We start from the raw sequence: 13,762 nt of genomic DNA, 5'->3' as shown, positions 1-13,762 counted from the left end.
AGACGGAGTCTCACTCTGTAGCCCAGGCTGGAGTGCAGTGGCCGGATCTCAGCTCACTGCAAGCTCCGCCTCCCGGGTTCACGCCATTCTCCGGCCTCAGCCTCCCAAGTAGCTGGGACTACAGGCGCCCGCCACCTCGCCCGGCTAGTTTTTTTTGTATATCTTAGTAGAGACGGGGTTTCACCGTGTTAGCCAGGATGGTCTCGATCTCCTGACCTCGTGATCCACCCGTCTCGGCCTCCCAAAGTGCTGGGATTACAGGCTTGAGCCACCGCGCCCGGCCGGCTCTGATGTTTTAATCTGGGGGTTCACTGAGCCCTCACATCCTGCTCAGGAAGCTTAGGTATGGACATGCGAAGCTGAGCCTGTTGTCTGCACATCTCTGCATGTGTAGGGCCAGCAAGAGCTGCAGGACAGGCTCAGCCTCTGCCCCCAGCTCCAGGAGGCCAGGTGCCCTGCAGGAGCCTGGGTAGGGAGGCTCACAGAGCCGTGAGCCCAGGAGAGGGGCCCCTTCTGCAGCCATCAGGAGATGCCTCTCTTCCAGGGGGAGCAGCCTGGTGACACCTGCTCGGGGAACTGGAGGCCCTGGCTGGGGAGGTGCTGACCGCGAGAGGCCTCAGAAGGTGTCGGGGTTCCTGAGACCCTGCCAGCGGTCCCCTGTGATGGATGAGGTGTGCGACCTGCCGGCAGCAGGGTGCTGACTCGCTGGGAGTCCCCTGACTCAGTCCGTCTGTCGGGGTGATGGGTAGAGCCCGGGGGAGCCCGGGTGGGGGCTGGCAGAACACCAGCAGCTGCCCACACAGGGTTGGGGGAAGCCAGGCGCGCCCTGATGGTTCCAGGTTCCGTCCCTCCCCAGTGGTCACTCCAGCTCACGGTGTCGCTCTGTGGTCAGACTGTGGCTGCGGGGCCGGCCCTCCTGCCTGCCCTTGATCTGATCACGTCCTGAAGTGGTCCCGGCCCCACAGCTGGACACGCTGGTGGTTCACTGTCCCGGGTTCACATCTGCCCTTCCCCACTGGTCTGCTGCACATCGTTTCGTTTCAGCAGGACGCGCCCAGGCACGCGGGAGGTTAAAGGAAAGGTCAGTGCTTTGCGGGTGCTTGGCAGGTCTGTGCTGATTCCCGCCGGGCGGCCGCGCGCTGAGCCTTCCCTCCTCTTCTAGACGAGCTGAGAACAGGGAGGAGGGTTCAGAGGGAGGCGGGCTTTGCTTGCCCTTCTCCCGGCTCCTGCACCTCACATCACATGTCACCTGCAGCGGTCACAGTGGGCCTCAGACCTTAGGTCCTGCTGGGTAGCCACAGCGGGCCACAGAGCCACCTCCAGGACCTGCAGGAGGAGCCTCCAGGCTGAGGGAACAGCTGGGGCCTCAGTGGAGGAGCTCCCGGAACATTCCAGGGGCAGCAAGAAGGCCCGTGTGGTGGAACAGAGTGAACCCAGGGAGGCAGCAGCGGCCGGGTTCCAGGTGGGCGAGGCCGCAAGGTCAGCTGAGCAGCCCAGGCCCCTTACCTCCCCACTCCTGGGGCTAGGCCATACCTTCCAGAACCTCCTCCGGCCTGGGGCCTGGGAACGCCCAACGTAGAGGAAGACCCGGAGGCCTGAGGTCAGAGGTTGCAGCCTAAATGCAAGCTGTGACCAGGAGCAGCCTGGGTGGCACAGAGGGGGTGTGGCCTCGAGGGTGGGATGGTGCAGGGCACAGGGTGGGGACCTGTCAGACACGGGCTGGGATCAGGCGAGGGGAGTGACAGCCACAGGGCAGATGCCACAGGCAGGAGCTCCCCTGTTCACTCCTGCAGCTCCCAGCCATGCCCTGGGGGTTGGCACTGGCCGTGTGTTCCTGCTGCAGGGCACGGGGAAGACGACCAGGTTCTTCTGGGGAGCAGGGTGGCCCCAGGAGCCCCAGCCATGCAATCTGTGGCTCTGGGGTATCCAGGGTGTTGAGAGCATCTCAGGGCTGAGTCTCGGGGTCAGCCCTGGAGGGTGTTAGCTCCACCCCTGTCCTCCGCCTGAGGCTGAACTTTCACGTCCAATTGGGATGTCGTCTGCCCCTCAGACGTAGGTCAGGACTCTGGAGCTGTGCCCACGGCAGGCAACAACCCCCAGGGTCGTCCCGCCAGACTCTCGGCCAGTCTCGCCGGCCGCCGTGTCCGCACAGGAGCCAGGGTTGGCACTCGATGAAGAAATGCCTTTCAAGAGAAGGAATGCAGGGAGCTGAGTGTGGTCACCGTGGCAGGCCGGTGGGGGAGGCGGGGGCCTGGACGCAGGGAGCTGAGTGTGGTCACCGTGGCAGGCTGGTGGGGGAGGCCGGGGGCTGGACGCAGGGAGCTGAGTGTGGTCACCGTGGCAGGTCGGTGGGGGAGGCTGGGGGCTGGACGCAGGGAGCTGAGTGTGGTCACCGTGGCAGGTTGGTGGGGGAGGCGGGGGGCTGGACAGGGGACAGGGTGGCCCGGGGCTGGCGCGTGCCCCAGGGGACCGCCGGGGAAGGTTCGCCCAATCAGGAGGCTCCGTGACGTGACGTGGATCCGTGTTTCCTCTTCTTCTTCCTGGGGGTTTACGTAAGAGGGAGAGCAATGGGGACAGGCAGGGACGGAGCTGCGGGCTGAGGTTCCTCCACTCGTTGAAGCTCCTTCTCTCTGCCCCCGCCTGCTCCGGGCTTTCTTGGCTGTGTCTCCTCCTGACAGAAGGGATGCGTGTTGCCAGGGGTGGGGGCTTGGCGTGTGTGCGTGTGAGAGTATGTCTGTGCGTTTAAAATACAAAAAAAAAGAAGCGTGCCTATACTCAGCCGCGAGACGCTGGCCAGGCTCCATCCGTGCCAACTCCCCTCCGAGCTGGCGCTGGGGACTCCGGAGGCGCGGGGAGGAGGAAGGTGCGGGCAGCGTGCGGTGAGGATGGACACGTGCCACCGACGCATGCCAGCGGCTGCATGGGGCCAAACACCCACCCACAAAACCCACCGCGATCTCTGGCAGCCGTGGCGGGAGGCGGCAGCAGTTGGCAGAGGTGCTGGGGAGGGCCGGCTGGGGCAGGTGGATCCCGGCAGCGGCAGTGCAGGTAAAGCGTGCGGGCTCGTGGGGCGTGGGCACCTGGCATCTGCGTCGGGTGCCAGAGGCCGGGGCTGGATCTCGGCCTGGCTCTGGGTTACAGGGCGTGGCAGGGTCAGGGAGGGCTGAATCCCCCAGGGGTCTGGGCCAGCCTGGTAGAGGACGGCTCCTCCCGGCTCCCCCAGTGTCATCCTGGGGCCTGTTTCCAGGTAGACTTGACCCTTGGTCCTCCAGGCAGCTTGGCTGGGTGGGCTGGGTGGGGCCAGCATGGGGTGCCTACGGGGGCTGCAGCACTCTGGCCTCCCTCTGGGGTCTCACGGCCGTATCACCTCCGCCTGATGCCCTGTGGGCCCCCAGGGCCAGGTCCCCTCTGCCTGGTTCCGTGTAGTCCCCCAGACGGTCCCCCGATGTTGCTCGCTCTCCCCAGGCGTAGGCTGCAGGGCTGCACCTTGGGGTCCAGGGCTCCGAGGGAAGTGCGTCTGCCCTCCCTCCTGTCTTCCCAGAGTCCCTGCCCCACCTCTTGCTCCCAGCCTGGCTTGGTGCCTCGGAGCCTGTGCAGAACAGTGGGACAGACGCCAAATGTGTGGTAGCAGGAGTGCGGGTGACGGTGCCAGCGAGCCCAGCTGCTGAGGGTGGGAAGGAGCCCGAGATGAGGGACTCCCCAGCAGCTCCAAGGCAAAGTCCTGCTGCCCTTCCCAGCAATTACAGGCTGGGCAGAAAGAGATGGGGGCGTGGGAGAGGGGATTTTCACCTGCAGAAAGGTGGGTGACACCCAGGTGGGCCAGCGTGGAGCCGGCAGGGCTGGGGGTGTTAGTCCCGGTGTCTGGCTGTGGCCCCTCGATGTGATCCATGGCGAGCAGGATGGCAGAGGTGGCCAGACACAGCATCAGCTGGCAGAGGCTGGCACCAGACCCACGCCCTGGCAGGGGTGCGGCACAGAGAGGCCCTGGCTATGCCAGGAGCTCCGGGCTGGCCACTGTCCCAGTCAATGCTCTGAGCAGCCAGTCCAGTCCCAGAAAGAAGGTTCCACTGGAGGGGCGATTAGAGCACATGGGCAGGGGCTGGGGTAAAGATGGCTGGGCCCCCAGCTCCTCGAAGCCCAGAAGGAAGTTGGGCCTATGGACCTTAAAATTCTGAGCCTAGAGCCAGGCTGGCCCACGGGAGCCTCCACCTTGAAGGGGCCAAGAGGAGCCTCTGAGGCCAAGGTCAGGAGCCCGGACTGGGCTGAGGGGCAGGGAGGGCTGGGGGGCGGGGGAGGGCAGTGGCCTTCTGGTCCAGACCACCTTGACCTTCAGGGCAAGGCTCAGAGCCCTGCAGAGGCCCAGCCTGAGATGTCCCAGAGGCGGGGATGGGGCGGGGCTCCCAGGGACTGGCCGTCCTCAGCCTCCTCTTCCCCTTAAGCCTGCAGCCCCAGGAGGCGCTGCTTCAGCCCAACTCTGGCCAACACTTCATTTTGGGGGCTTCCCTTTCTTCCCCTTCGAAGTGCTGGTGGTGGGGGTGATCCCAGGTGGGCCTTGGTGCAGGTGGCCTTCCCCAGCAGGCGCCTGGACCTGACCCTGAGGTCACTGCCCTCAGACGGCACGGGTGTGGGGGGCGGGCGTGGGGGGCAGGCGGGGCGGGCCGCAGCGTGGGTGTCAGTGGGATAAACACCCAGGCAGGGAGGTTCCGGGGACTCGGGGCACAGCAGAGGCCCTGGTCCCTCAGGCCCGGGGTGGGGGGCGGGGTGCAACACATTCTAGGATTCCCAGAGGGGACTTGGGTGGGCGAGGTGCTGGGTGGAACCCCGTGGCCTGGGTCTGTGCTGGGTGGGATATCAGGACCTGTAGGTCCCAGACCTCCGTTGTGAGGAGAGTGGTGTGAGTGGGTGCCCCTCCCTCGAGGGCTCCAGGGGACCTGGAAAATGGTCCCCATGGTGGGACAAGCTGGAAGCTGCGGCCCCCACGACAGAGAGTGCCTGGATTGGGGACCAGGCTTCTACCACTCTGCTGGGCAAGGTCCAGCCCTTCACCTCCCACCCCCCACCCCCTCACCCGCAGGCCCGAAAACCCAGCAGGCAGCTCACCCACTGACGGTCTTTGGGGGTCCTGGCTGCCCATTGGGCTTCCAGCAACAGGTGCCCTGGCCCCAGCCACAGCCCCATCCCACGTCCCGGGTGTGTGCCGCCCCTGCGGCACCCCGTTCCAGCCCTGCCTGACCCCAGATCGAGACCCTCTCTCAGGCCCCTTCCCACCCTCCACTGCTCTGACCTGGGCATGGGCCTGAGTAGGAAGGGTGGGCAGGGCACTGTCTGGGAATTGAGGAAGTTGGCCCTGCCATCACCCCCACTGTTTCACCCACAGCTGCCCCCACACAGGGCTGGCCTTTGCCAGGGGAGCAGGCTTGCCAGGCCACAGCAGCAACAGGGACCCTCCTGCCTGCTGCAACCCTCCTCCCTCCACCTCCGAATTTCACAGTCCCTGCTTCCCGCGCCGGCTCGGAGCTCCCTAGAGACTCCTGCCAGATGTTCCCGGCGGCTCCACATCGCTTCCCTAATGAAATATTCATGGGCCTTTCTGCCTCTTGACATAAAGCCTTCCGCAGCTCCGCACACCATGGAAAGGGAGCCAGCCTCCCACCGAGCCCCAGGAAGGAGTGGGCGCCCGGCCAGCCCCTCCCCCGTGCCAACCCTGGCTGCCCACTGTGCCTCCTGCGACAGTGACGGGGCCTCCGCCTCCCCTTCGCTCTGCTAAGGGTCAGGAGTCCAGCTGCCTGCACCCTCGCCCACCCCAGAGGCCTCCCTGCCGCCTCTGCCTCCCGAGAGCCCAGTGTCAGCTATGCAGGCACATCGGCCCCGTGACTGGGCTCTGGAGGGACGGCAGCCACCACCCCGCCCAGGAGGGAGCCAGCGCCTGTGTGTCCAGGACCAACCCTCACAGGCCCAGGGAAGAGGGGTCCCTGCCTCTTCCTTTGGTACCTTGGTGCCCGAGAGCTCCTTACCCCATGCCAATAAGACCGGGCTCCTGGAGCCCACCTTGCCCCTAGCTGCGTGGTGGCCAGCCTGGCCTTTCGGTCACCTGCTGTCATCCGTCCACGCCTCTGACCGTGTGCTCACACACATGGTGTCGGCACCATGCCAGGTTCTGTGCGGAGATCAGACTTCATGATGTTGAGTAAAATCAGCCCAGCCTTGCGCTCCAGGTGTTCACACCAGCCCCCACCAGGCCATGTGGGCGGAGGACTTTGGGGCAGGGCTGGTGAGGCCAAGAAGGACGAGGTGGACGGAAAGTTTCAGGGCCTGGGAGCTGTGGGAGGAATAGAAAGCGGCCAGTTGGTGAGTCCCACACAGGCGGGACCTTTGTGCCCCAGGTCAAAGGAAAAGGGAGCAGGCCCTGGCCGAGTCCACACCAGCCTCTGCTTGGTCCACAGGACCTGTCTGGCTCTCCTCAGTCAGGGGGTCCATGAGACCCTGGCCCTGGGCTCTGGTCCGTAGGTGGTGGCCACAGCGAGGCCCCTCTGGGCCGCATTCTGCCCCACATGTGGTGCCCTCTCCACACACCTGCGCGGCTCGCCCTGGGCTCTGCTCCGGCTGTGCAGGGGCTGCCCCGGGCTGCCCCGGACTCTGTGAATCCCGCGTCCCCTTGCTCCTGGCCTCTGGGTCAAGCCTTTGTCTTTAGTGTTCATCTCGACGTTAACCGTGACCTACAGCGACAGGGAAATGGTCACACTACAGAGACAGTCTCAGCACCCACATTTCGGGAGACAGAAACACAGACAGGCCATGTTGCTTCCCTGAGGCCACAGAGCCAAAAAAGAAGCTGCCTGGGCGCGCCCGTCCTGGAGCCCCGGCGTCGTCACCAGGGCCAGCGCCCGTCCTGGAGCCCCGGCGTCGTCACCAGGGCCAGCGCCCGTCCTGGAGCCCCGGCGTCGTCACCAGGGCCAGCGCCTGTCCTGGAGCCCCGCCGTCGTCACCAGGGCCAGCACAAGCAGCCAGGACCCTCCTGGGAACCAGCTCCCTGACCGGGTCGCCCCAGCCCTCCTGAGCTCACTGACCAGGGATCCGGCCAGGGCCCCTCCCCCACGCAGACAGTGGGCTGGGATGCACAGGGGGAGGGGGCTTGGGCCACATCCTCCCTCCGCCTCCCCGGGTCCCAGTCGACTTGCTCCTTGAGCTGCTGGCAGGGTAATAAGCTCTGCGTGTGGTGTAGAAATAAAGCACGTTCCACAGAACAAATGGTGTTAATTTGCAGCAGCACTGCAGCCCTGAGTTACCCAGCGCCTGGAGGGCGGCGTAGCAGCTGCGCCAGAACGAGCCGCTGCGCGCGGAGAATCAGCGAGGCCGTACATCCCCGCGGAGGGACAAAGCATGCCAGCCCCGGCCCCCAGCAGCGCCAGCCCTCGGGCAGGACGTGGTTCCAGGAAGCGAAGCGAGCAGGTGCTGGGGCTCCTCTCCCCTCCTGGAGGTGCCTGCCCAGAGTCGTCAGTGACCACCCCTAGGTCCCAGCTGACGGCCCTGCCCGGCCAGGTGTGGTGGCCACCAGGACGGCCTCCTCCAGAACCGAGGCCACCACCTGTGGAGTCCAGCGGCCTTGTCCCGTCTCAGCTGCCATCACCCCACCAGGCCCCCAAAATGTGCTCTGGGGTCTAACCTTCCACGAAGCCTGGGATCTCACTGCTCCTCTCCCAGAACGGCCACTTTTCTTCTATACACAAGGGTCACGCTCCAGGCGTTTCTCCAAGCCCTCCCCGTGCTGGGACGCATTTACCTGCCTGCCTGCTGACTTCTGCTCCTACCCACTCCTGGGCTGCTCAGAGCTGCTGCGCCCTGTTGATGAGCCCTGTGGGTGGCTCCGAGATGCACGCCCCGGACGATTTGTCTTCCTCCCCCACCTGCCGTTCCCGCACTGACGAACGTCTGCCCTGGGTGTTAGGAGCGAGCTGCACGTTGCACCTTACATCTTCCTGGGCGGGTCCAGGAGCCTCACTGCAGCTGATGAGTATTTAACATCATCATCCATCTGTGTGGCCGCTGGGACTGGCACAGACGCTCTGGACGCCTCTACCTGGAAACCAGGGCTGTTCTCCCTGGATGGCAGGAAGGGAGCAGGTGGGAGGAGGGAGGGAGGCGCTTGTTCCATGGGCCCTCCTGGGTTCTGAGGACCAGGCACTTCCCTGCGTCTGTCTTGCTTTGGCCGTAGGTTCAGGGCATCTGCTTCTCCTCTGTGAGTACGAGGGCTGCTCTGGCGTTACGTCTTCTCTTGGGAACCTAGAGCAGCCCTGCGGCTCCTTCAGAGGTCAGGGCCTTGCACTCAGATGCCTCCAGTGAATGCCTTTGGGGTTTGGATGGATGGACAGATGGACAAATTAACAGCATCCTGCTCTTGGAATCACAAAACTTTAGGCAAGAAAAGGGTCATTGGAGAGTATCTAGTCCAACACTCTAATGGGACAGGGAAACTGAGGCCCAGTCACAGCCCTTGGATAAAGAGGGAAACGGAGGCCAGCAGAAAGGGTGTCACCGGACCCAGTCAGCCCTTGGATAGAGAGGGAAACTGAGGCCAGCAGAAAGGATGTCACCAGACCCAGTCAGTCCTTGGCCTAGGACCTGCAGACAGTCCACCTGCTGCTCCTGCGTCCCCCACAGCCCAGGTTCACACATCTTCCTCCACGTCAGGGAGTGAAGGGGTCTGCAGTCCTCTCCAACTGAGGGTGGGGACAGCCTATAGGTCCTGAGACCCCAACCCCCTGACCTACCTGCTGGCCTGACTGGCAAGAGCGCCCCTATCAGGTTGTACTGTAAGGCCACCAGGTTGGGTCTGACTCACCCACAATCCATCAGCCTGCTGGTCTTTACTTATTCTGGGAGAGGCAAGAATCTCTGTGGTTGCTAAAACCCTTCCTCTTGGTTATTCTGAGAACTAAAAACACACATTTGGAAGTCTTGGGTTTAGTCTAATCTAAACCCCTCAGGTCGTGACTTAAGCTCTGGCCTCAGCAGTCTCCATTTATGCTTGGATGAGCCACTCCTTTGGTCTTTGTCCCCTCACTGGAAGGCATGTCCATGAGGAAATGGGGAGAAGAATATAGGGCTATGAACTTGGAATTTTGGTGTCAGAAGGACCTAGGTTCAAGTTCAGGCTCTATCACTAGCTGGGACCTTACTTTCTTCATCTGTAGACCAAGGATAATAATAGTACATACTTCAAAAGGGTTGTGCAGATTCAAGGTGATCCTGTGTCTAAACCCTTCTGCATGACTTCTGGTACCCAGTCAATGCCCAGAAAATGGGTAAGGATTGTTGCAATGATGATGAGGGTGAGGATGGGGATAATGATGATGGTGATGATGACAGGGTTGGTGATGGTGACTGTGGGGATGATGGTGATGGTGACAGTGATGATGATGGTGATGATGGGGATGGTGATGGTGTTGGTGACAGTGATGACGATGGTGATGATGGGGATGGTGATGGTGATGGTGACGATGGGGATAATGATGATGGTGATGATGACAGGGATGGTGATGACTGTGGGGATGGTGATAGGGATGGTGGTGATGACTGGGGAGGGTGGTGATGACTGGGGAGGATAGTGACAGTGATAGTGATGTTGATGGTGATGATGGTGATGGTGGGGATGGTGATGGTGGCGATGATGGTGATGGTGATGGTAATGATGGGGATGGGGATGAAAACTGTGGGGATAATCATGGTGATGACAGTGATAATGATGGTGGGGATGATGATGGTGTTGATGATGGTGTTGATGGTGGTGATGATGGTGGTGATGATGATGATGGTGATGATGATGGTGATGATGATGGTGATGATGGTGATGATGGTGATGATGGTGATGATGATGGTGATGATGATGGTGGTGATGATGGTGATGGTGATGATGATGATGGTGATGGTGATGATGGTGATGGTGGTGATGGTGATGATGGTGATGGTGATGATGGTGATGATGGTGATGATGGTGATGATGATGGTGATGATGATGGTAATGATAGTGATGATGGTGATGATGGTGGTGATGATGATGATGGTGATGATGATGGTGGTGATGATGATGGTGATGGTGATGATGGTGATGATGATGGTAATGATGGTGATGATGATGGTGGTGATGATGATGGTGATGGTGATGATGGTGATGATGGTGATGATGGTGGTGATGATGATGATGGTGATGATGATGGTGATGATGGTGATGATGATGATGGTGATGATGGTGGTGATGATGTTAGGGATGATAGGGATGATGATGATGGTGATGATAATGCTGCTGCTTGCAGCATGAGTGGACTTGGATCAATGTGTGGATCCTCCCAGGACTTCCTCTGAAGTGCTGGGCACACATTTGCTAAAGGAGCCTCCTTCTCATGTGCAGCTACAAATAGCATGTCCAGCACATTGGGGGCTGCCTAACCAATCCTTTCATCAATGTCCCTATGGACAGTCTTTAAGCAAGCTAAGGTCAGGACCAGGTGCCATGGGTGCTCCAGAGATCCGGCACAAAGCTGTGTCCTGCAGGGGTTTAGAGACAAGTGGGAAAGACACACTTGAACTTTGGGAATGTTAAGCGTCCACGCTCCACAAGAATGAAAGAGGCCTCGTGGGGCTTCACAAGGCAGTGGCCCAGGGAGCAAGGGGAGAGACAGAAGGCTGGGCAGAGGCAGTCAGTCTGGACAGGGCCCTGAGATTGGTTATGTGAGATGGAGAAGAGGAAGAGGGCATGCTAGGAGAGGGTCCCATGATGTGCAACCTGAGGGCTGCTGTGTCTGGGGCCTCTGACAGGCACGTGGTAGGAAGTGGCTGGAAGGATAGGGTGAGACAGGCCCCGACAGGCAGGGAGGTTGGGTTTCTCCAGTAAATGCAGAGTGAGGCCCTGTGAGAAAGGGTTCCTGCCTGGCCCATCTTAGCTTTCAGAGTCAAGGCTCCTGAGCCTGCCTGCTCCTTGCTGGCCCCGCCCATCTCTGATGCCAGGCAGCCTCTGGCCTCTGTTTCCCCCTTAGTCAAACTCTGACTTGGCAGGGAAACTCCATTCTGAAGCAAAATTTTACTTACAACGGCAATTTATAACACATCTGCTTGGGAGGGGCTGTGGCTGTTGGGGCTGGTGGTGAAGGTGGCTGCAGCGAGGGTGCCAAGTGCTCTGCCGCCCCCACCCGCCCTGCATGGAGGCCCCTTGGCAGAGCTCAAGGCTCTGCTTCACACGGCTGGCCTGAGGCCCCCTGTCTGGACCCAGTCCAGCCTCTGTGGCTCCAGCCGCCTGCCATGGCCTTCACCCCAGCACCCCCATCCGAGGTTCTGACCTCAGGATATGAGCACCAAAGGCTCCTGAGGAGGCTGGCGATGTGGGGTTCCGTGGTGGGGAAAAATGAGGCTAGATGGTTGCTCTTGGGCCCCGCCTCCCTTGCCGGGGGCCAGGGTGCAGAGCCGACTGCTAGTGGCTGCAGCCCTTTCCCGGGCCAGGGGGTGGCCGGCGGTCACTGCCGGGTTCCATCTGCTGGGCGCAGGAGAGCGGCTCCAGATGCACCAGGAGGGCCGCGTTCGAATGTCAATTCCATCTTCTCACAATCATTTTCCGCATCCTCTTAGCGACGGGTGAATGCAGCCTGCTCGTTTGAATGTGTAATTAGCCCAAGCATTCTACCTCGCTAATTTCAAGGCAGGGGAAGGGAATGGAGGGGGTTTAGGAATTTGCATATTAATTTAGCCGAGGGAGAGAAAAATTGTTTACCACTTCCTTCACACAGTCACTCGCAGAGGACTTAACTCTTTCCTGCTCCGCGTCTGGGGCTTCGGGGAGAGGGTGCGTGGGAGGTGCAGCCAGCCCTCCTGCTGCGTCCACTCCAGGGCGGTCCCTGCACACAACGTGCTGGGCTCAGCCGCAGCTCCCTTTCTTTGCAGGGACCACATGGGGGCTGCCTGGGTGCCAAACACGTGGAGACGGGGGCTGCTGGGGACGCCCTCCTCGGCTGGTCCTCACCTGCAGTTTTCAGGAGCCAGAGACACTTGGGTCCACGGTGTTCATCTATTTTCTCCACAACGCTTCCCCAGCCCCAGATCGGGCATCAGTACAGTGCTGGGTGGAGGGGGGCCACACATGCTGCCCCCCGCACCAGGGTAAGAGGGGCAGCTGGCAGAGGGTGAGGTCCTGCAGAGCCTTTGGGTCAGGGAGAGTAAGCGTCCACTGGGGGAGTCAAGGCAGGCTTCCTGGAGGAGGTGGTACCTTCTCTGGGCCTTGTAGGGTAAGCATGCTTCTCCAAGCGAGGGAGCAGGTGAGTGGAAGGTCCTGGGGCCTGGGGCCATAGCACAGACACCTGGGGAGCCTGGGCCATTTGTCCTGACCCGATTTGAGTGAGGGTTTGTAAGGTCTCAGAAGTCGGGAAGGCTTGTGCAGGGCTTGGATGATGGACTGGGGCCTGTGCCAGCAAACAGCCCCACGGCTCCGTGCCCCCGTCTCGTCTGTGGAGTGGAGGATAATTCTAAGGGTCACTGAGAGGCCTGCAGCGCATCCCCGTGGAAAGGGTCTGGTGCCTCACAGCAACTTGGCAATGCCAGTTCTCCCGGGAGACAGTTTCCACAGCCGTGTTTCTATATAGAAATTATCATCCACCTGCATTTGACCCCCAACCAGGCACTTGTGAGGACAAAATGAGGCGAGTGCATGGCATTTTGCACGGCCCTGCCCCAGCACGGGAGGCACTGGACAGGAGCCACCCACTGTCATGTCTCCTGACGGCAGCCATGAGGCACACACAGGGTCCCCGTGTTCCCGTTGTGCACAGACGCCGCGTGGATGCCAGAGCTCTGCTCCGTCTTCTTCAGGATGGGGAAGGCTCTGCTGCTGGGAAGGGCTGGCACGTCAGGAAGGGCCAGGTCAAGGGACGGGAGGGCAGCTGCCGGGGACTGTAAGCACCCATGGCGGGAGGGTGGTGGCAGACAAGAGAGGGCCATGAGTGGGAATGGAAGGATGTCAGAGACGGGGACGAGGCTGAGCGAGCAGAGATGAGATGTTCTCTGCGGGGTGGAGGCCAGGCCGGCCCAGACCAGGCCACTCTCCCGGTGACTTTAGGTCACTCCCCTCTCAGTTTCTTGATCTGTAGCTTAAGATGCTGGTCCCATCCTGAGCCACAGCAGGCATGAGGGATCAATCACAGCGCCTTCTCCTGCCATCTTATGGGAATTCCAGGACGCCGCTGCTTGTCAATCCTCCGTGACAGGCGGGCGGCCTCTGTTTACCACCTGGATTAGATGAGTTCTAAGATGCCCTCATGCCTGGGCCCACTCAGGGCTAATCTACGCCCCCCACGCAGGTCACCCAGGAGCCCATGGGCCTCAGCATTGAAGACTCCGCAATGGCTGTCTTGAGCGCATAGGAGCAAGCTCGAGCTCTCTCCACGACAGCCACAGTCTGGAGACCTGGCACAGACCCTTCCTGCTCCCCCGAGCAGCATCCCAGCAGCCAGACGCACGGAGTCTGCATCCTGGCAGGCCGGCCCCGCACCCGTCACTGCCTACTGCCCTGGGAATCCCCAGCCACATGCCTCCACCCGCTCCCATCTCAGCAGCACACTGTGACCCAGACACAGGCTGTGGGTTCAGAGACCTGGGTTCCGGAAGTCTAGGCTCAGCCGCTGACCACCCTGTGACCAACGGGACAGTCCCCCACCCTGTACTTCTGTCCACACATTGTGGCGACCTGCTGGTCACTGGCCACGCCTGGCACACAGGATGTGCT

At 61.5% G+C, this 13,762-nt stretch overlaps 1 protein-coding gene and 1 long non-coding RNA gene across 5 annotated transcripts; one reads left to right on the top strand and one right to left on the bottom strand.

Moving 5' to 3' along the window:
* The first annotated feature begins 2,534 nt into the window (after positions 1-2,534).
* On the top strand, positions 2,535-7,248 carry LOC144338195 (uncharacterized). Of its 3 annotated transcripts, none has more exons than XM_077986754.1 (5): positions 2,535-3,048; positions 4,182-4,243; positions 5,619-5,987; positions 6,723-6,880; positions 6,920-7,248. In XM_077986754.1, the coding sequence occupies exons 1-5, from the start codon at positions 2,886-2,888 to the stop codon at positions 7,032-7,034; spliced, it is 867 nt and encodes a 288-aa protein (XP_077842880.1). In that variant the 5' UTR covers positions 2,535-2,885; the 3' UTR covers positions 7,035-7,248. The 3 variants fall into 3 exon arrangements, with proteins under 3 accessions (XP_077842880.1, XP_077842881.1, XP_077842879.1); XM_077986755.1 differs by having other exon boundaries at positions 6,723-6,918; positions 6,958-7,248; XM_077986753.1 differs by having other exon boundaries at positions 6,723-7,248.
* On the bottom strand, positions 2,559-9,224 carry LOC144338201 (uncharacterized). 2 transcript variants are annotated; one of them, XR_013412099.1, is made up of 3 exons: positions 6,999-9,224; positions 5,358-6,960; positions 2,559-2,916 (listed from the first exon to the last, which is right to left on the bottom strand). It is a non-coding gene; the product is annotated as an uncharacterized LOC144338201 (long non-coding RNA). The 2 variants fall into 2 exon arrangements; XR_013412100.1 differs by lacking the exon at positions 2,559-2,916 and having other exon boundaries at positions 5,344-6,960.
* Between the last annotated feature and the right edge of the window lie 4,538 nt (positions 9,225-13,762).

This window comes from Macaca mulatta, chromosome 20 (genome assembly GCF_049350105.2).
Source record: "Macaca mulatta isolate MMU2019108-1 chromosome 20, T2T-MMU8v2.0, whole genome shotgun sequence".
NCBI lineage: Eukaryota > Metazoa > Chordata > Mammalia > Primates > Cercopithecidae > Macaca > Macaca mulatta.
The sequence above is the reverse complement of the archived record's forward strand: the minus strand, read 5'-3'. Positions and strand labels throughout refer to the sequence as shown.